The sequence below is a fragment of the Artemia franciscana genome, chromosome 11 (assembly GCF_032884065.1).
Source record: "Artemia franciscana chromosome 11, ASM3288406v1, whole genome shotgun sequence".
NCBI lineage: Eukaryota > Metazoa > Arthropoda > Branchiopoda > Anostraca > Artemiidae > Artemia > Artemia franciscana.
The window spans coordinates 15,909,741-15,932,947 of record NC_088873.1 but is presented as its reverse complement, the minus strand read 5'-3'; the positions used below and the strand labels follow the sequence as shown (position 1 = coordinate 15,932,947).

At 35.0% G+C, this 23,207-nt stretch overlaps 1 protein-coding gene across 4 annotated transcripts in view; it reads left to right on the top strand.

Moving 5' to 3' along the window:
• LOC136032877 (cytosolic iron-sulfur assembly component 3-like) overlaps positions 1-20,215 on the top strand; it is a 47,927-nt gene extending 27,712 nt beyond the window's left edge. For 3 of the 4 annotated variants that reach the window (XM_065713303.1, XM_065713302.1, XM_065713301.1), the window contains exons 6-10: positions 170-310; positions 4,974-5,222; positions 7,527-7,755; positions 16,895-17,049; positions 19,864-20,215. In XM_065713303.1, coding sequence (XP_065569375.1) covers positions 170-310; positions 4,974-5,222; positions 7,527-7,755; positions 16,895-17,049; positions 19,864-20,105 — 1,016 coding nt within the window. In that variant the 3' untranslated portion in view covers positions 20,106-20,215. The remainder of the gene's footprint in view (positions 1-169; positions 311-4,973; positions 5,223-7,526; positions 7,756-16,894; positions 17,050-19,863) is intronic. The other variant, XM_065713300.1, reaches the window with a different exon arrangement.
• Positions 20,216-23,207: the final 2,992 nt, after the last annotated feature.

The following is a 23,207-nucleotide window of genomic DNA, read 5'->3' as shown; positions in this document are numbered from 1 at the left end:
TTATGCTATTTTCAGTGCAATAGTAAAAATTAGTGTTAGTTAATATTTTAGGTTTTTTTGATGATTTTGTTTTCGTTTTTGTTCTGTGCTGTTTTTTTGTTCTTTTATTTTCTAAGTATTTTTTTCGTTTATTTCCAATAAAATACTACAGACCAATTCAATCTTTTAGGTTTATTTAGAAAACTAGGCGTTTTCTTAGTTTTTGATCTGAACTCAGCGATCGAAGTAAGCTTAGAAGAATCAGCAACGGAATTCATTGAAAGATATCAAGAAAACCCTTGCGGAACAGTTCTTGCGTCTGCTTGCCCGGGTAAGTTTGTATATCATATTTGTTTAAAAAGACTATTGTATCACACATGGGTGTAGGCAGCATCTTGTTTGGAGGGGGCAGCCGATTCTGTGATGAAGGGGGGCTTATAAATGCTTCCCTAGGTTTTTTGAATATAGACCTTTAGAAACTTATTATTCTAAATTTCGCTAAAACTCGGCCTTTAGCATTTTCTATGTTCTACTTAACCCCCAATACTGTAATATAAGACCCACTATCCTACTTCCAATTTCCAGAAAGCATAAACGCTATAAAAACTATTTGACCATTACGATTAGATACCAACTTCTTTTTTCTAAGAATTGAATTCAAAAGTTTTCAGCTGGACTAAATTAAATATCAAAAATGGTATTGGGAGAGGCATTAGGTAATACCTAAATGGTATATAATAACCTAATGGTATACCTAAATACCTAATGGTATTAGGCCACGTTTAGCCTAAGTAAATGATCTGAGTATAGAAACCAATGGGGACTTCTAGTGGATTGTAAAAGCTCTGACAGATGACAGTGTATGGTTTTAAAATGGCTGGCCTCGATTAATGCTTCTACCCAAAATATCAGTTTGGACCAATGTTTTATGGTGATTAAATCTGGAATTTTGCTCAACTTTTGTCTGAAAGCCTACGCCTAATTACGGATACTAGAAAAGCCGTAAACTCACGTTGTATTCTCTTATTAATTGCCTATCTTTTGGCAGTTTCCGAGATGTGCCATCTTCACCGGCTTTCTAATAGTATTTCTTCATCCGACGGGATGGCAAACTCCCACGTTCGGCCACATTACCCGGGTAAGGTTCGGTATGTCATACTAAGGTGTCCAAAAGTGGGCTATGCTTGTAAAAGCTTTGCAAACACCATATTTAAAGATTAAAGTCAAGGTCAAAACCCAAAACTTGATTAATTCTGTCGTTGTTTAATCCCGTCAGGCCAGTATATGAACTGAAATTCTATTTTTTCCTGTTAAATTTCATTCAAGATAAAATGCTTAAAAGCAAAACGAAAGAGAAAAGAAAGAAAAGCGGTTGGGATCCAGAAGAAAGGAAAACATCAGTTTTTTCGTCTTAGTCGACAAAAAGTCAGTTGAATTTTCTGGAAGTGCCATGGGTGTCCCTAGAGGAACGGTGCAAGACTGCATGAAAAGAATTGAGAAGCTGAATATCCTTCTATAAAGTCTGGACCTGAGGTTCTTTACACCGCGTTACAACACATGATAAATATTTGCAGAGGAGCAAGAAAAAGGACTAAAAACTTACTTGAAAATGATAGCTGATGTGCATTTTGACTATACTCCCCTAGAAGCACGTAACTTTGCATACACCTATACCATTATTAAGAGTATTAAAGCACCAGATTACAGGAAATGCAAAGGTAGTGAAGACAGTGGAGGAACTACAGGTAAATAATGGTACCGTATTTTTATGGATCGCCTTAAAACTCTATCAGTAAGAACGCTAGAAGATACAAGCTTTATGACAGGCAACTGCTTTCAACCGTCAACAGTGTAGGAGCTTTCTTTAACAACCTGTAGCGACGTCTAGATAAACACCAGTTGAGACCACAAGACATTTGGAATGTTGACGCATCGGGTCTGAAAACATCCACAAGACTGGTGTGATCATTGCACAACGAGGGCAGAAGTAATTAGGGAAGGTCACGTCAGTAGAAAGAGGTCAGTTGACCACGATTAAAAGTTTTAATGTTAATGCATTGGGAACATAGTCCCTCCTCTACTTATTTCCCCAGGAAAACAGTCTCTGGAAATTATCCTCAAGGAAGTTTTACTAGGAACCATCATGATTAGCTCAGGAAATACTTCTGGCTGGATGACTGCCTCTCATTCTTTGCTTTACTTGCAGCATTTTATCAATCAGGTCAAATCCTCCTAACAGTTACCCGTACTTCTGAATCAAGACGACCAGATCACCCGATACTGAATTACTTGATGTAGCTAAAAACAATGTTGTTATATTTTTAACTGTCCCTCCCCAGACTACTCACAAACTAGAACCTCTAAAAAGGATAACTACAAGGATAAGGCCCACTACAACCAGGAAGCCGCAAGTTTTATGACTGCCCGATAAATGTAAAACAATAACAGTGTATAACCCCACCAACAGAGATATCTTCAAGGATTATGAGTTCCTCTCATCATACGTCTTGGACAGAGTGCCTATCACATCTAGTGAAGCACTTACCAGGGAAATTTCTATGCTCAGCGCAAGTCCTGTCTGACATTTAGACTCCTTGTTTAACATAGACCCTGACACAAACGCAGCACACGTTCTGTCTGTAAATGAGAAGCAAAGGTCAGCAGATGATTCGTTAATAGAGACCTTCCATGCAAACTCCTTTCCAAGAGACTCAACACGAAAAATCAACAGGAAAAAATATGAAGAAGTTCTAAGTGCTCACTGAGACCCCTGTGAAAGAACGTATTACTGTTGGGATAAAAGCTATTTCTGTCAAGAAAGATCTAGTCCTGGAAAGGAAGAAAGTTGGAGAAGTGAAAACCCTAAAAAGTAAAAGCCATTTTTCTCGTAACAAGAGTTTCAGTTGGCGATGACTGTGACGTAGATGATCCTGTATACAACAACTCTTTAGACTCCAGTATGGAAGTTGCAGACGAGCCCCCTACCAGCAGCTTCCAATTTGACACTGAGAAAGTCGAGGCTGGTGATTACATTCTGGTTGAGTTGAAGAGCAAAAAAAGGGAATCTTTTTCACTATGTTATCATTATCAAAAAAGTACCAACTGAAGAACTAAGGTCCACTTTTTGAAGAAGATTGGAGCAAGAGACTTTGCCCGTTCTGACGAGACGGATAATATCTTAAAGACAGAATTTGAAATAAAATATTAACCACTGGCAGGTGGAACACCAAGATTAGTGGAACCGTTTACTTTTGGTGTTGATCAGTCAATTCATAGTCTGAAATTAATACTCTTTAGTTTTATAAGCCTTACTGAAATTCATTTGTAGTTTTTTATACTGACCGTATTCTTTCTTAATTTTATGGCCGAAAAATGAGCTTTCCCCTGACCACTTCTATTTCTCTTGTCAGGTGGCCAAACGTAAGCCAGAGACGGCCAAACTAGTACCGGGGTGCCCCAGGTTTGGCACTCTTGACTACTTGGATAGAGAGGCATCCAGGTGGAAAAGTGCAGGAGTATTTCTAATTGTTTTTTTCAAGGATGGTATTGAATGAGTTGCCTTTGCTATGGCATGATCAATTCTGGATTGCTTGAATCAATTCGTAGAGAATTAAAAAAGTCAAAAATTTCCGATTGCGGCCTAGTCTCCTATCTATATATCAGACGAAAAATCATTATTGAATATCGAAACGTAAAAAATTATATCGGGAACGGTATTTGGAAATTTTTGTTTATTTCCAGCTTTTTCAAACATCCAACAAAATATTCTGACCTACGAAAAGTTCTCCTTAATATCTAGTTTAAATTGTAAGTTCTAGGGGGGAGGAAGCTGCCCTCCCCTATCCCCTTTTCCTGCGTCCATGGTGTCACAATATGAAACATGTTGTTGTTGTTCGAAAGGGCTAAGTTACAATAGAAGAAGACAAATTTGTCGAGTGAAAAGGACTGAGCCACCTTACTATGTTAATTCTAGTTGATATGTCAGACTGAAAGCGAAACTATCCGAAATCCTTTTGCTTAATTCTGAAAAAAAAGACTAGTTTTAATGCCTATCAAGAAAAGAATTCTAATAGTACTTTTTGCATGTGTAAAGAATTTCTCAGTTTCACTGGTCGTGGAAGTAAATTCTTCAAATCTGGTCTGAAACTGAAGTGAATTCTTCAACTTCTAGATTAAAAAGAGTCCTAGCTGAGTGCCTACTGCGGCAGACTTGAAATCCTTTGTCCGCGAGAACAGGGGTTTGAGTCCCGGTGTCGCTGGTAATTTGGTTTAGAACGGAAGTCAGTGGTCTGAGTCTGTAAGCTCAGCCAGAGCTTACAACACGGGAAGCGTCGGATGATTTGCCACCAACCACGCATTGCAGTCCCGGCCGAAGGCAGAGAATCAGGATATCGTTACCTGCGCTACGCAGACCATTGCTCTTCATGCGAAAGCATTTTTTTAAACCCTGAAACGGGAGCAAACCAAATATTTGCCCAATTAAGACATTCTTTTATTATCGATGGGCGCAAAGAGAATGGGAAACTTATAATAGTTGTGTCTTCGACTATTTAACATAGGCAGACAGGAATTGAAAACTACTAGCGCCACTTACACGGTAGCATCTGACGGCTTCAGTAAAAAAGTAGAAAATTTCAACGAAAATTGGATGATTGCATACGTAAACTCCAATATTATAGAATTGAAGCCGTAATTTCTCAGAAACCTGTTATTAGTCGTTATTTTTTTATTTCAAGAATCATTTTAAGCCAGAATCTAGTCTGAATAAAGTAGACCTAGGTTAACTTATTAAAACTTTGGTAGGGTAAGTGGGCTAGTTGACTTTAAACTGGTTGGCCTACTGATGACAATTCTTCTTTTTACCGTCATTTATATTTTAAAATAGATAAGGACGCAGAATTTAGGGTCAAACAAATTCACTAAACTCTAGATGGTGTTATGATTTTTTTGTTATACTAATGCTTGTTTCCATTCTTATGTCGTTTGTTTTTCAGGCTGGGTGTGTTATGCTGAGAAAACTCATGGTGAGTGGCTGCTTCCTTATTTGAGCAAAGTCAAATCAGGTCAACAGATTCTTGGATCTTACATTAAAAGAAAGATGGCTGATAAACTGGGTTTGCCTCAGTCTAAGATATTTCATGTCTCTCTGCAGTCTTGTTTTGATCGCAAACTTGAAGCATCTAGGAATGATTTTTATGATGAAATGAATGAGTCTCATGATGTGGATCTTGTTATTACACCAGGTAATCTTTTAATCGGTTTATGTCATATGTTTACTTGTAACCAGTGTCTCAGGCGATTTAGCGGTTGGTACACAAACAAAAGGAGTAAATTTTTAGTAAATATGAAAAAATCCCGGTATTTAAGGGTGTGTGCGGACACTGTAGAGCTTTCCTCTGCGTACATCTTGGCAAAGTCCGAAAAGCTCATCTTATAGTTATTCCGTTTGGTAAAAACAAAACTGAACAGTAACTAACCTACTTACCACTTAAAATGGTTTTGGCTACGAACCGTAAATAAATATTTTGAGGCCATCCATCACCTTAGGTAGCTTTGTCCTCGGTATCTTGGGTTTTTGATGTAGTTTATTATTATTGTTCCGCTATCTATCCCTTTTTTCCCATCCTCTTGTTGTTTTTTTTAATATTACAATGGGATAAGTCAGTGAGATTTCTATTGGTTGATTTTACTCTCTATAACAATGCAGGTTATGAAATAAAAATCAAATCAAAGAAACATCTTTTTATATTGACGCTTTGGTTACAAAACTAAATTTCTCAATATTTTTTTTGTTTCGAGTTCCGATTTAATGAAGATTATTCTGTTGGTATCATTCCGAGCGAGAATATTGAAAGCTTGGGCTTTATTAGGCTTTCGGGAAATCTTTCGTGTGTTTCTTCATTAGGAAAACTGAAAAAAAGCATATTTTGTCCTCCTCTAAATTTTTCTGAATTGAAAGCATCGGTTTGCGGGTAAACTTAGTTTGATTATTTAAAAACTAATAACTGATCTAGTTTAATCCAATCCTCAGAGATTTTTCAGAATGGATATTTTAGGTGATTCCTTGGAGTTTCATTCGACTGGATCTACTATTTAGGATATACTATCTTTAAGATATGGAGATAGTTATTTCGGAAAGTAATTCTTAATCTTACATGGATTATATTGGGTTTTAGCCAGATGGCTCTTAATTTCAGTTTGAGATTCACAGTTTTTTGTTGGAGATTTTGTTTTCGTGGTTTCTTGATTTCGTCAGATACCATCTTTTCAGTTGCCGCAGTCGAGATGCTACTTGATCATCTGGACTGACAAACTTGCTAAAGAAGCATGGAATGTTGCTGTTTGCCATCCATATATCTTGTACTGGAAATTTGTATTTGAATGTTGAGCTCAAATAAATTTTATTTGGAAACGGCCATGGTAGCTTATTTCCTGTCGAACTGATAAATTTTAGCTTCTTAATTTCATAGAACAGGAAGACAGGAATTCAGGATTGGCGGAATTGCTTGCCAATTCTGGGTCGCAAAAGATACATGTGAAAAATAAGAGCAGTTCTGACCGGTATAGTTGTCTTTTACGTAATGATAGGGAAGATAATCTTAACCCATTGCTTTCTTTCTGTCAGAGTATATCGTTATTTTGTTTGTGTAGGCCATCCATGGACATTGTCTTCTGAAAATTCTTAAAAAATTAAAAATATGGTTGCATTTGTAATATCAGACTCTAAATAAAAGAAATAATTTATGGTAATGTTGAAATATTTTCTCCAAATTTTGTATACCTACTTACGTTCATTTAATTGTGCATATATTGTATATATTAATGTCCATATATATATATTAATTCCAGTAAATATATCTGCATGTCTATTTCCTGGAATAGAATGCATGTAAATAAAGGATATACCACGCTCACCTTTATCCTGTAATTATCCTATGAGGCAATACTTACCATGTTTTCATTCGACACAAAACTGTAACTATCTCGCCTTGTCTCTTGATGGACAATGTCAAATTTTAAAGGGAGTAGGCTTTTTCCGTTGTTTTTATTTTAATGCAGTGTTTGAGATGGTTGAAACAGTTCCTTGTTAACCGTTGCAAAACTGAATCTCACGAAACCGTGTGGTTTGGCCCTGCACAAATATACTGAAAGCACCGTGTTCAGGATTTAATCCACCGATAAATAGGGTTTAATATGAATGATTATTAAAGATTGCTTTAATAAAGACGAACCATACGTGTAAGATATAGTAAAATGGAGATATAAAGGAAGGAAATAATCAATAATAAAAAAAATAACAATCCCGATGCAAAGTTAACGGTATCTAAAAATTTGGTTTAAAAGGAAGGATTAATTAATAAATAAAGTTTGCGAAAAAAGTTGTCGTAAAGTTATTTACGAAGCAAGTATCTCTCAATGCCTGATCTTTATTTAAAAGTATACTCTTCTATATAAATTAACGAAGGATAAAGATCTTGAAGGTAATCGGATCTCTGAAAATGTTACCTGACGAGAAGGATCAGCTTTAATGTTTCTTCTTTTCTCAGTTGAAATCCAGCAAATAATTGAAGAGGAAAATTTGGCATTTACTGAAATGGAAGCTTCTGGCTTTGACGAACTTTTTGCTGCCGATAAGTTTGACGAATGTAGACCAAAAAAGCCCAAATTGGTTACCCCCTTTGGTTCAGAGTCATCTGGCTATGCCCATCATGTTATGAGGAGAGCGGTGCAAGAAATATTTGGTCTCAATATAGCCCCAAATTTCCTTCCGCAAAGGTGAATTATTGTAGTTGTTAATTATTTTCTTAAGGAGCATATTTTAATATTATTCGTAAGACTATTAGTTAGAATCCATGTTTTTTTTCAGAATCGGAATCAAGATAACTTTCCCTATTTTTGAAAGGATTCCGCAAACCAAGTCTTTAACTAAAACAGAACTGTCCTTGGGTTTCATTTATTATGTAAATTGCCCTTTACTTTGACTTTTGGCATCTCGTCTAGCTCTTAGCAGAACTGCTAAGAGAGTCGTTCTCTTAGAGGGTTTTCTAGTTCTCTTACAATATTAATGCTTAACAGCTCCTTCTCTGTGAATGAAATCAATCCTGTCAAATTTCATTCAATCGGTGAATGAAATTAAATCTGTTATCATTTGTGTGTTTGAGACGCTTCCCCTCTCTCTCTTTTTCTCTCTCTTTCTCAAATTCCCTCTGTAAGGACCAAAATACATGTAGTAGTAGTCGAACAATTTTATTGGAAATAAACGTTTCTTAATCAATATCACAACATAAGCGAAGCTTGCGAGGCTGTGCTAAATTCAAGGAAAATAAAGAGAGAATATGGAGAATGAGAAAATATGAAGAATGAGACGATATACCGAAATCAACAACAAAAAAATACATAAATATTACAACTGAATAACCTATGGAAAATTTATTTTAGTTAATCTGTTTCAAAAGTATACCTACCGAGCAACTCTACGCGTAAATCAGACTAAAACTGGCCAAAGCTACCTATTTCCTTGATATCTATACTCAATTTATTCCAAAGTTTTGAAGCTCTGTAAATAAGTGACAAAGAAGACCTACTTGAAACTAATCGAGGAACCTCAGTATTACCTCGAATCCGAGTAATGTGGTGGTGAACATCAGACCTCTCACAAAATATTCCTGTAAAACAATCAGGATGGATATCACTGTAATACTTATATATAAAAATCAACGTATAAAAATCACGTAAGCCAGCTGCAGGCATTATATTTAAATCTCCATACACAGACCTCAAAGACTCCTGGTTCCCAACACCACAAAAAACTCGGATAGCATTATTATGGATCACACGGATTGGACGAACTATCGAAGGGAAATTACCAAGCCAAATCGACGAGCAATACAAAATATAAGGGTGATTCAGGGAAAAATATAACAATCGTAGAACATTTGGGGCGAAAATATGTTTTAATTTGCGCATGATACCTAAGTTACGTGCAAATATTTTTGAAACTGACTTCACATGATCTTTCAATGATAGGGTTTCATCAACATTGATTCCGAGGTATTTGGTGAACCTTGTTCGTTTAATAATTCCCCGCTCCGAAATCATTTCCGTAAACCAAGGGTAAAAATTTGGAGATCAAGAGAAAATAACAAAATTTGACTTATCTATATTCAGGTCAAGGTGGTTTATTTTAAGCCTTGTACATATCTTGCTCATTGCTGTATTTATCGTTGTCTTTACCATTTATCATCATTCTTTTTTGTGGGATAGTCATAAATGTTGAATTTTTGGTTTCAAGTGGTTTGTTTATTACTCCTAATCGAGAAGACGTTTTTGTCAACCAGTTCGTGGTAACGAATTGTAGGTAAGGAGTGACTCGGCTCAATAGTAACTGGAACTATAAATAATGGAATTTTAATATCAATAGATACAACAAAAGAATCAACTTTTTATGCTTATTCCCAGTATGTAAGATTCATCAAGTTTAGTGCCACCCATCGAAAATTACGAGGCTGAGAAAATTTGCCTGGCATTTTCAAAAAGGGGAAAATACTTCCAAAACTTAAAGGAATCTTAATAAAAATCAGATTCAGCGTACCAGAGAACCCTACTGTAGAAGTTTCAAGCTCTTATCTGCAAAAATGTGGAATTTTACTATTTTTGCCCGAAGACAGATCATGGACGATTGTTTTTTTTTCAGGGGTGATTGTATCGAAACAATGGTCCTAGAAGATCTGGAGAGGGTGCATTTGAACGGAAATCAAAAGTTCTAGTGCCTTTTTTAAATGAACAAAAAGATTGGAGGGCAATCGGGCCCCTTCCCTCGCCCATTTTTTCCCAAAATTATCTGATCGAAATTTTTGATATAGTCAGTATTTTATTCAGTATAGTTGAGAGATCAAATAATTATGTCCTAAGGTGTAAAAAGACCCCAGCAGTCCGTGAGGAGAGACCTGTAAGTTATGAAATTCGCCCAGTGTTTACATATAGTATTTGTTACTGGAAGTATACAGACATTTATTTTGAGGGGGGAGGGGAGGTTGCGCTTGGGGGTAGATTTCTATAGAGAGGATATTCCCTGGGGAGGGAAACTTCTCAGGGGAAATGTTACACTGGGGGGATTTGACAGAATTACTATACGAAATTCTTTTTAATTGTTTTACATTCTCTTTACCAAATTTTTCATGTGGACATGTTTCGGGAGAATTATGCAGGACCTTTTTCCCGGGTGTTTTGATTTCCGGGTAATAATTTCCATGGAGGGGGGGGGGGGCATTTCTAGATTGATCGAGAAACCGATTGGATATTAAAGTCTTATTCAAATGAATGAATGCTAAGGAGAATTTTTCAGGCTGAATCGTCCGCAAGCGATTTTACAGGGAGGGGGGATTCTCAGCGAGGATGGAACTGTCTGGAGGGGATTTGACTGGGGGTGCACTTTACGTTGGATGAAATTTCCACGGAAGAGTTTTCTGTGAGGGGGAGGGGTATATTTCATAGACGGTGAGCCAGATTTACCGGCATTATTTGAAAAACGAGCAAATATTATTCCATATATGAAGGGTTGTCCCCTCCCCAATGCCTTGCCTGTTTGTCCTAATTTTTCAAGAACGTCTACTGAAACACGGGTGCCGTTTGATTAGAATAGGAAGGTTTTTAGACAGTGCTAACAGCTTTAGCGCAAAGAGCAAGGTATTGAGGAGGGGGCTTTCCTTCATATACGGAATAAATCTGGAAAAATTCGTATGCAAATTTTGTTTTAATTTTTCATGTACAGTGAGCCGAATTTGAATATGCACTAGTTGAAAAACGTTCAGAAATTAAGAAAAAAAAGTGTTTTTTAACCGAAAGTAAGAAGCGACATTAAAACTAAAACGAACAGAAATTATTCCGTATATGAAAGGGGCTGTCCCTTCCTCAACGCCTCGCTCTTTATGCTAAAGTTTTTATTGTTTGAAAAGGTAGAGTTGTGACAAAGAGTCAAACGTTAGCGTAAAGAGTGATGCGCCGAGGAGGGGACAGCCTCTTTCATATAAGAAATAATTTCTGTTCGTTTTAAGTTTTAATGTCGCTCCTTGCTTTCAGTTAAAAAAATTTTTTTTTATTTTTCAAATTTAAAAAAGCGTGTAACATTCCTTTCTATAAAACCCTTTGTTTGACTTAAAAGCGGTCTGTGATTGTCAGGATTTGTTCTTTATTAACTAAAGTGAAAAATACTCATATGCAGTGAGAAGGTATTCCAGTTATTGTCAGTCAATAAAAAAATTTTTCATATCTTTTACTATATTTTACTAAGCAATATTAAAATTTTTAAAAACCACCAAAGGGATAAAATGGATCTCAGAAAACCAATAATCGACTTTATTATAAAATATTAGCATAAAGTACATTGTATCTTTATTTTTTGTAGAGCCAACTGGGTCACCCTCTAGGAAATGAGACCAGAAATTCACTTACGCTTTGCCAAGAATACCCTCTTTAACTCTCGGACAAATTCAGTTATTTTCTCTTTGGACTTACCTCCCTTGCTCTGCTTAAAGTTCCCATTTCTACCCCAGATTCTCTACCGAAAGAAATAGAAGAATATTTCCCCTGGGAAATTAATAGGTTAAATCAGTGAATCCTCCTCTTTTTTTCCCCTTTCCTGTGCTATAAAATAGCGATAGAATAATATTTTCGGTTATTATTGAATACCATGTCCCATATCTTCTTTTTTTGTTTGTTTTCTTGTAATTGCCAAATGCATCCTTTTTGCCCTTTTTTCAGGCCGTCATTTAAACTAGAGCGTAATTCATATTAGACATAATTTTTAGGCTAAATTTTCTCCGCCCATTGTATATTCTCCCTTTGCTTATAATCCGCTACCAGTTTATCTTCAAAATATGATGAAATAATTGGCTTTAAATCAGGTTTAATGATTTTTTTTCTGTTTCGCCTTGTTTGACTCCCCCTCTTATTAAGAGTATACGTTTTCTGTTAAAAGTTCGTTTCTTAGGTGGCTCAACTCCTATTGTAAGTAGAAGTGGAACTTTACGTAAAATATCACGATTTGAAAATAGGTCAACTTTGACATTTCGCTAAAACCATCGTTATATTTTATTCTCAGTGATGATTTTCTTACATTTAGAAGAAAAAGAAAACGTTTAGAAGAAAAAGAAAACGTTTTTTTCATTACAATACAATAACATCAAACTTAAATGAGGAACTCAATATAGGAAGAAAATGAATTAAGTAATGTGCAAAAAACAGCAACACGGAAAGGGTAATTTGCAATTACTACTTCAAGGTCACCACATATAAGGAAAACTACTCGCAATAATATAAATCGTTAAAATAAAAATACAAAACTAAATGTTACAGAACGGAAACACTGTCACCGTAAAATCAGAGAAAATTAAATATGCAATGAAAAATAAGATCGTACGATCATGTCAACACTGAAAAAAAAAAGAATTAAATAGTGCATGAAGCTACAAAAAAATTGCAACAAGAAAAATTATGTCAATGAGTAATAGCAATAATAAACAAGGAGATAAAGACCTACAAAAAATAATAGCAAAAAGCTACAACAAATAGCAACGACAAAAATCCAAAGCAACAAGAAATGTCAACACAATAAGACAAAAATAAAAATGTTTAGCCATAAAACCAGTGGTTAAAATGACAAATAAAATAATGCATAAAGGAACTATGATGTCCTTCAATTGCCGAAGTCGCTTGACGTAATAGCCTACTGACATTTTTCTAGTTAAAGAAACGAAAGACACATATATGTTACCCATACAAAAATGTTATCATTCCTTATTGTTCAAGGTGGGGGCTGTAGAACTCTATTCAAGGATTTTCGGCAATAGTGATTTCAATTGTGTACTTTTTACATCAACCGGGCGTCATTTAAGAATTTTACAAATTTCTTTTTGGACCCAAAAATTGCTAATCTGAACTTTTTTTTATTTATTTTAAATAATTACTATAAAAGTATTCATCAACAGAAATATAACCAGCTGCAAGAAAGCCTTAGAGGGCTTGTGATGGCAGCTGATTAAACGAAAATTACTTAACAATAAATCAACTTAACTTAAACAACAACTTAAATTCAATTCAACTATAATTAATAATATAACAAATATATTACTAAAAAAAATACCTTCATTCTCTAAATCGTGACTCTTCACCCTTCCAACAAAAATTTCTTTACTCATTTTTTTTAATAAATGTTGGTGTCCAGCCGCCTTAACACTATCAGGGAGTTAATGCCATACCGACTGGCTCAAATGTCTGATTAAGAATCCAGTTCGTCTACCACTCCTATACTCAGTCACCAGATTAGTAGCATTCCTTGTATAGTAATCATGCAATTCATTATTTTGTCTATGCAAATCTAAAAACACAAACGGACACACTTCATGCATATACTGGTAAGTAAACATTGCCGTCTGGTAGTCACGAACTTGGCCCACACCCATCACCCTTAAATTCCTAAAACATGCTACTGTATTAATATTCTGTTTAACGTATCCACCTACCAAACGGACTGCCTTATTCTGTAAAATCTGTACACGCTTAAAATTCCTAATAAAATTGCTAGTCCATAAAACACAATCGGAAGATATATAGGGGCCAATAATCGCATGATAAAGAAGTAACAACACCCGAGCAGGTACGAAGTGCTTCGGACCACGCAAGATTCCAAGACCTCCTGCAACTTTTGATGCCACAATATCGCTGTGACGTTTCCAAGACATGTTACAATGCAGGTGAAAACCTAAATACCTCACCCAAACAACCTGTTCAAGGGACATGCCAGATAATAATATTCACCCTCTCAGATCTACGGGTGTGCCAATTCGGCGGAAAGCCATAAAATGTGTCTCTTTAACATTAATTACCAGCATACTTATAGTTGTAAACACATTTAAATCCTTTAAACCTACATATACTTTATTTATCAGATCATCACCAGAAATACCTCAAAAAGAAATAGCCGTGTCATCAGCAAAAGATGTAAGACCTGAATTATGGAGATAAAATCTCATAGTATCTGCATAAACCAAATATAAGAGCGGACCGAAAACTGAGCCTTATGGGACACCACAGTTCACAAGATGCGTACTGAAAGTAACATTTTCAATTACTACCTTTATTGACCTTCCCTTTAAAAAAGAATCAAACTATTTTAAACAAACCCCTTTTACTCCTAGGGACTTTAATCTTTTCATCAAAGTATTAAAATCAACTGTATTAAATGGCTTTTTAAAATCAATGAAAACAGTGAGAGACATATTTCCATTTTAAAGAGACTGATTCGCAAATGCACACACGTGCTGCACTGCATTTGTAGTTGAGTGGCCTTTGCAGAAACCAAACTGAGTATCTCTTATGAAATCATGTTGTGGTAGGTACAAGTAAAGCCATTTATGAACTACTTTTTCACGTATTTTTGAGAAAAGAGGAAGGATGGAAATTAGTCTCCAGCTTTCGAAATCTGACCTTGCACCACCCTTGTGAAGAGGGATAACCTTGACTGACTTGAGACCTTCATGAAAGATTACAGTTTCTAACGACAGGCTTATGATATGAAGGATGCATGGAAGAAGGTAAACCAACACTGATTTGAAAGTCCGGAGGTTCATTCCGTATGTACCCGCTGAATTGGAGCTGATGTTTCCAACCATCTTAAGTAGTTCCTCACTGGAACACTTCTCAAACTCAACGGATAATCTACCACCTCTATCATCTCGAAGCTCGTGACAGTGGAAAGATTCAAGACTCTGGTTATTATCCTGTTGTACAGTTTGACCAATTTTTGAGAAATAACTTGCAAAATGCTCTGCCGTTTGCTGAGGATCATTAATTGTAGTACTATCTATTTCTACCTGTATGGCGTTGCGAAAACATTGCACTAAAGAGTTGGGTAAGAAGGCGAGTATATACAGAATGCACTGAATAATTAATCACCGAAAAAATCTAAGAATAATGTTTATACCAAGCTGAAGCTGGAAGGCAATTACTTGTCATAGTTTCATCATTTATCTTGTCAGAATTGATCACTTTTCGCCAATCCTCCCTACATACAGGGAAATCCATACCGCGGTAACGTGCCGACCTCAGATAACGTTTATAATTGGTTTTAGTTTTACGTTTGATATCAGCGACACACCCAGAACTTGGCCGACCACATTCATTCCATATCTGGAGCCATAATTTTGCTTTATTTTTTATCGACTTTAAACAAGGGTCCATTGACCAGATAGGTTTTTGTGTTCTTTTACGAATACATTGTCGAGGTACAACAGCTTCTTCTGCCCTTTTCATACACATCACAAGTTGGTTATAATAACAGTCAATATCGGCTTTACCATTCGTAGGTACCTGACGCTGAAGAAGATGATATGGAACACGTATGGTAGAAAGAAGGGTTGTCAAGGTAGAGATGTAGTACGGTATATTGGCTTTGCTCCAATTACTTTTTTCAAACCACTTCGATTTTTCTCGTGAGCAATTGGTTTCCGATAGATCAGTATCCTTTGTAAATGTTGCTGAAATTGGCATGTGGTCAGTATCTTGCTCGTTAACATGAACAGAAGCAGAAGAAGAGATAATACCAGGCGAGCAAATAATATGGTCAATATCACTTGTGATTCCAGAATGATGAACATATGAAAAATTGTGGGATTTGGGCACAACGCGGTATGAAGGAAGACACTCAAAAAGCAGTTCACTTCTCACAGAAGATCGATTAATATCAGTATTTAGGTCCCCAATTATTATAAACTGTAGAGAGTTTAACAGTACCTGATTCACAAGATTCTTAAGCAGACCACACGCCTTTACCCTGGAGTTAAGTGGCGATTCCACGAACATAAACACAGAGATTTTTTCCATAAAATAATCGAGGGCAGAATATATATAAACTTTTCTGCAGCGGTTTTAAACTAACAAATGGAACATTAAAATCTTGACCTACTCGGGCATCCAATACATCCTCAATCCGGAAACAATTATTCATATGTGTCTCAAGACACGTGCCGGTATTCACACACATCAAAATAAACACTTCTCAAAAACTCCAGTTTATTTTTATTTTTTTTCGGAGAGGTAAAAACAAACAAAGTGAAAGTAAGAGTATGGGTACAAGGAACAGCGCAACCAGGGTGACAATAATATAAAAAAACAGGTGGATACACTGCAAATAGGCAATCTGAAAAAGCACAGTAACCCAATATCAATCAGAACGTGTACGACACCGAACAGATTTTTCGCATAGAAGCATCACCTGGCAAGCGAGCTAAAATTCGACCTTTTTTCCGTCCAAACATGCTTAACCCAGAATCTATCTCCCGCAGCCTCTAATATTGACTTTTTTGCTTTGTAAGAAATTCACTCACAAAAATTCCCGAACTGGCAAGCTTCGACTTGAGCCTATAAACCTGAAAAGCTGTTTCTCTTCTTACAAACTGTACAATCACTGGTGCTATAGCTGGGGTGCTTACACTAGTTGGGCTAACATGCCTGAAACGATGTGCGCTTCCGATTAAATAAAAAATTACTATTTTCAAAAAGTGTGTTAGGTGGCAAAGATTTGTCCCTTGAAATTTTCTTCTAAAAACTGCTGTTTCTGATGGTCGCAACGGGCCATAGTTGGCTATTTACTGAGTTCAAACTATTGCTGGTACTACAGTGTACAATAGTATTTAGTTAAGGAAAAGAAAGACTTTTGACCATGTATGAAGGTGTACTATATTCTACCCATTGCCCTCTTATGAGCCATAGTTGGCTATTTACTGAGTTCAAACTATTGCCGCAACTATCGTGTACAATAGTATTTAGTTTTGTGGTCGTCTGGGCAGAGAGGAAGTTTGAGACTGAGAACATTGTTCTTATTCTAGGATTTGCACTGAAATTTGTTTGGCTATTTCAGGAACCAAGACCTACTTGAAGCAGTTGTGGAACATGAAGGAAAAACACTTAGGTTTGCAATAGCCAACGGCTTCAGAAACATACAAAATTTAGTACAGAAGCTGAAGAGGAAGAAATGTCAATATAATTATGTTGAAGTCATGGCATGCCCTTCAGGTAATAAGAATTGATTTTGAGAGGTAAATAGACCTTTCCCCTATTGAAGTTCAGTCGCCTATTATATAGGTGACTGCTCTATTGAACAACTTTAGTTTTTAAGACCATTTTATAACATAATGTAGGAAGGTCCGTTTGAAAATCCTAAGTAATATAGAATGTCCAAGCATAGGAATGCCCCCCACCCCCTTACGAAGCTGAAATAAAATTGATGGTTGTTTCCACTGGTTTTTCCTCTATACAGCTGATCAGAGTGATAGCTTCTGTACTTTCAGTCTAAAGAGTATGGAGGCAACTATTTTACTAGGCTTAAATTAGCTAATTTATAGAGAGGACCTTTCGGAGCCATTGTCAACTGGAAACGAACCGAGAACATCCTATATGTGATCGGGCTTGCCCTCTCCCCTCCCTCAACCCTCCAAGATGTAATGCTTTTACGTAATAGGAATTAAATGAAATGAGCTTTTCCTCATCTAAGGGTTGGTAGAGAAGGGAAGGGCTAATTGATGCCCATTTGTATGAAGGAGTGACATTTTCATTTCCAATGTTTTGGAAGGCAATCGGCAAATAAAATACTTGAAATTGCCCACTATCTATATTTGCTGCATTCAAAAATGCTTTCAGTAAATCTCTATAAATCTTTAATGCTAAGATTGGGTAATAAGGGAGGGGAAGCCCGCCCCATACCCAAGAATTCCTGCTTGCTGGAAATTTTAATTTCGCTCTGAACTTTCATTTTGTAAAATAGGTTTATACATTTAAAAATTAATAAGTCACTTAAACTGAATACCCGGATGACATGAGTGTGTTTATTGCGATATTAATATTATTTTTGAGAGAATTCCGTGGTTCCTGCTTCCTTTACGTCTACTGTTATAACCTTTGTCTCATTTTTTATATTCAATTGATTTTGTCTCTTCTCTCCCCTATCAGGATGTCCCGATTTTCGTTTTTTGAAGACATCTTCTTCGTTATTTAGATAGAATTAATAACTAGAAATAGAACTTGTTGAATCTATAAAATTAATTATGAAAAATTCTCTATAAGATGTCATTGCCTTTAAGACGAAATTTCGGCCTTGAACAATATCAATAACTAAAGTCACAAAAATCGGATATGCATTAATTGTTGTTTCAAATTTGGGTTGTTTTAGTACAATTGCACCTTTACCTAAAAACCTATTAAAGAATAAATATTCTAGCTTTTCTAGGGAAATAACATCAATGAACAAGCACATTGGTTTCAAATCTTATTCTTTTATTCAAAGGTTAGTTCAAGTGTTTTAAATTGATTTTAATAACAAATTAATTTCAAATACGAATTTAGTGAAAAAAAATTCAAACATTTATAATTAAAATCATTTAAAAAAAGGCTAGGATTAGATGTAATTAATGGGAAATGGAAGAAGTTTTATTTGGGAGGGCATAACCTTGTATTAACAATAGAATTTAGTATAGTTGTAAAATCACAATAATACATTTGTTATTGCATAATAGAATTTGTCACTTTAATTAAATTGTTTATTGTTGAAATCAATTCACAAAAAGGCACAAGAACCAAACGAAAAAATGCCATGGGCTCAGAAGTCTTATGCTTGTCGAAACAGCCAATGATCATTAAAACAAAAGATATTTCATAAAGCATTTGAACGATGAGTGTTATGAACAAGACCGTATCCATCTGGGTGGTTAGGAGGTTTGAACACCCCCCTCCCCCCCAAAAAAAATGTTCGTCTGACTCGTAAGAATGTGACAACCATGGATATTAACACATTTTTTATACGTTTTTGAGGGATTCTTGTATGTAAACCCCCCTCCCCCCGAGAAAAAAATCCTGGATAGGACCCTGGTTATGAATATTGATATTAATATTACTATTGCTAATAATAGTAATGATAATTGGAAAGAAAAGAAAAGAATGAATAAGAGTAGTTTATTAACGAAATAAAGCAAGACAACACAAAAACGAAAAGCAAAGCGCAACACAAAAATGAAGCAAAGTAAAGAATAAAATACAATACAACTTTAGCTCCCCGGGATTCGGCAGGTTATGACTATAAAATAACTTTTTTTTATTCTTGAATAAGCAAGTATAATCTCAGTTTTCATCATCATTACCAAGGATCCTCCACAGTATAATATATTGATAATTTACTTTCTCTATTTTTTTGTTTTTTTTTGCTTTTATAAATTGACCAAACTAAAAAAAAATGCTGTTTTTTCAGTCAGCTAATGAATTAGTTTATATACGTCACCCAGAATTGCAAATAAAAGTAACAACTAAATACAATCGCCTCGCGCTAGGTTCGACGACCTGGTATAATAGGGAACAAAACAGGCTTAAATACCTACACTTTAGATACTTCCCTACAAGATGTTTCACGCTAGCCCCCCCTAGGTATATATATATATATAAATATATATATATATATATATATATATATATATATATATATATATATATATATATATATATATATATATATATATATATATATATATATATATATATACAATAAAACTATAGCTTGCACTAAAGTAGCTAAAGAAAAAGCTGATAAATCCAACATCACAAAGAAGGAAAGAAGGAAAAAATTGTAAAAAAGAATTCGTTAGTGTTTTCCTAAAAACCTTACAAGGGCGACATTATTAGCTGACTCAGAAAGTGTATTATCGATAATGTAACTTAAGACTAAAGAATCGCACTTTACAGATAGAGTAAAAAGATTTAAATTGCATGCAAGTTTTGGGGATTATAAGCATCGGAAACAAAAAGATAAGCATTTTCAAGAGCTTGATTGGAATTTAAATTTAGGTTGCATTAACGGTGGTGCACAACTGCGAGTTGAAGAAGACCAATCCTCAAAAGAGATTCTTGCCAAATTGAAGAAGACTTACCAAAATTTGCCGAAAAGAAACAGTGAAGAGAGTGAAGACTTGACAATGCTGTTTGAGCGTTGGCTTAATGGGCAACAACTTGAAGAAAGGCTGAACTATTTGAGGACTGATTTTCATGCAATCCCGAAAATGACTAATGCCCTTACAGTGAAATGGTGATTTTATTCAAGTCTCTTTTGATAGAATTTAAATTACTATTTGATAGCATCGATAGCAAAATTATCGATTTTTCTTGAAGTAGTTAAGTGCTACTAATATATATATATATATATATATATATATATATATATATATATATATATATATATATATATATATATATATATATATATATATATATATATATATGTATATATATATATGTATATATATATATATATATATATATATATATATATATATATATATATATATATATATATATATATATATATATATATATATATATATATATATATATATGTATATATATGTATATATGGCATTATCAAATCATTCGAAAAGAAAAAAAATTAACTTCTATCTATTTTTTGGAATAATAGAACTAGAATTTGAAACAAAATCAGTGTGTCAATATCATTTTTTAAAGCGATTAAACAAAAAACAAAAAAGTTTTTTTTTTAATGAAAGTAAGGAGCGACATTAAAACTTAAACGAACAGAAATTACTCCGTATTTTAAAGGGACTTTTCCTCCTCAACGCCCCGCTCTTTACGCTAAAGTTTGACTCTTTTTCTTGACTCTACATTTTAAAACAGTAAAAAACTTTAGCGTAAAGAGCGGGGCGTTGAGGAGGAAAAGCCCCTTTCAAATACTGAGTAATTTCTGTTCATTTTAAGTTTTAATGTCGCTCCTTACTTTCATTTAAAAAACTTTTTTTTGTTTAATTTTTGGACGTTTTTTAATTAATGCATGGTTTGATCTTGGCTCTCCGCACATAAATAATTAAAACGAAATTTTCATATTAATTTATTGGGGCTAAATGACTTTTTCATAGTTTTAATCGGAAGATTTTGAGAAAAAAGGAGCGAGGGAGGAGGCCTAGTTGCCTCCAATTTTTTGATTACTTAAAAAGGCAACTATAACTTATAATTTTTTACGAACGTTTTCATAAGTAAAAAATATACATAACTTACGAATTAAATTACGTGGTGAACTTCTATATTCGTATGTTTTTATTGCGTATATGAGGGGGCTCAGCCCTCGTCGATACCTCGCTCTTTACATTAAAGCTTAAATTCTGTCCCAATTCCTTAAGAATGACCCCTGAATCACAAAGGCCGTAGAATAAATAGTTGAAATTACTAAAAATACTTTAGCGTAAAGAGCGAGGTATTACGAGGAGGTAAACCACTCATATGCGTAATAATTTTTGTTCGTTTTAAGTTTTAATGCTGCTTCTCACCTTCAGTAGAAAAAACTTTTTATCTTTATTTTTCATTGTTTTTTTTAAATAATGCTAGAAAATCCTATGCCCCCTCCTTTGAAAGTCTCTTCCCCCATGAGAAGTTCCTCTATGAAAATATCCTCCCCAGTAACCATCCCCCTCAAATATCCTCCCCAAACCAAAAAAATCCCCCTGAAAACGTCTGTACACTTCCCAGTAACCATTATTATATGTAAACACACGTCAAAGTCTGTAACTTGCAGGCCCTCCCATGGGGACTGCGGGGGAGTAAGTCGTCCCCAAAGACATAGTTATTGGGCTTTTCGACTATGGTGAATAAAATGGCTATCTCAGAATTTTGATCCGGTGACTTTGGGGAAAAAATGAGCGTGGAAGGGGGCCTAGGTGCCCTCCAATTTTTTGGGTCACTTAAAAAGGACACTAGAACTATGAATTTCCGTTAGAATGAGCCCTTTCGCGACATTCTAGGACCACTGAGTCGATACGATCACCCCTGGGAAAACAAAAAACAAATAAACACGCATCCATTATTTGTCTTCTGGCAAAAAATGCGAAATTCCACATTTTTGTAGATAGGGGCTTGCAACTTCTACAATAAGGTTCTCTGACACTGAATCTGATGGTGTGATTTTCGTTAAGATCGTATGAGTTTTAGGGGTTTTCGCCTATTTTCTAAAATGAGGCAACTTTTGATGGGTAAGACTAATCTTGATGAAACTTATATATTTAAAATCAGCATTAAAATGCCATTCTTTTGATGTAACTATTGATATCAAAATTTCATTTTTTAGAGTTTCGGTTACTATTGAGCCTGGTCGCTCCTTACCGCGAACTGTTTGATAGCTCATAAGTACGAGTGAATTTCTAGCATTTTTATTGGGGGGAGGGTTCCTTATCCAGATAGTCAAGGGGCATGGGCTAAAATAATTTTATTCTTCAAATTGTTTGAAGCAACTGCCCCCCCCCCTTCTAAACGACGGCTTTATTCAAAAATAAGACCACCGATGATATGGAGATAATAGCTTTCAAAATTTAATAAGAAGGGAGTATAATGGGGAGAAATGGAAGAATGGGTGAAAATAAAGCTCGCTCAGCTTTAAATGGGAAAATTAGTCAAATACTGGACACAAATAAAAGTCTGAAAGGCTAAAAATAAATGAGGAGATCATGCTGTCAATATCTAATAACAAGGGAGGATAATGGAGGGAAAGGGAAGAAGAGTTGAAAAGAAAGTTCAACTTTAAACAGAAAAATCAAAAAGAGTAAAAACTAAACATAATATTAAGCGTAATAAAATGTCAATGGCACTAAACTCTAGCTCGATTTTAAACTGTGTATATAGCTTGAGCTAGATTAGCTGTTGGATTGATAAATTTCGACAAGTTTAAGTTATGTGGTACCTCGACCAGAGTGAAATGAGTGTGCGAGTGAAAATAGATAAGTGGTGTTATCCTGGAATTGGCGGGAATTGTGTATATTCACAATTAATAAATAATTGTTTTATGTTGTATTTTCGTTACATTCTTTGCTTTCGTTGTTAGAATGCTGAAGTTTGAAGTTTTTTTTATTTCCAAGGGAAAAGATAACTTTGTAGTTTTTAGAACTACAAGGAGTTATACAGAATTATGGTGATGTATCACTTGTTGGACAAGTAAGTTCCAGCGTAATAATTTCACACAATTTGGCTCTTTACTTAAAATAAGTGAAAAATATAACGTGTGTCAGGTATTGATATATCCGGTTATTAAATCTCTATTAATTTATTACCGCTCGTCTCTTAATCTTTCATAGTAACAAAACTTTAAAATAATTAATATCTCTCCTTGTCTTTCAACAGACCTTTAAAAAAATGAA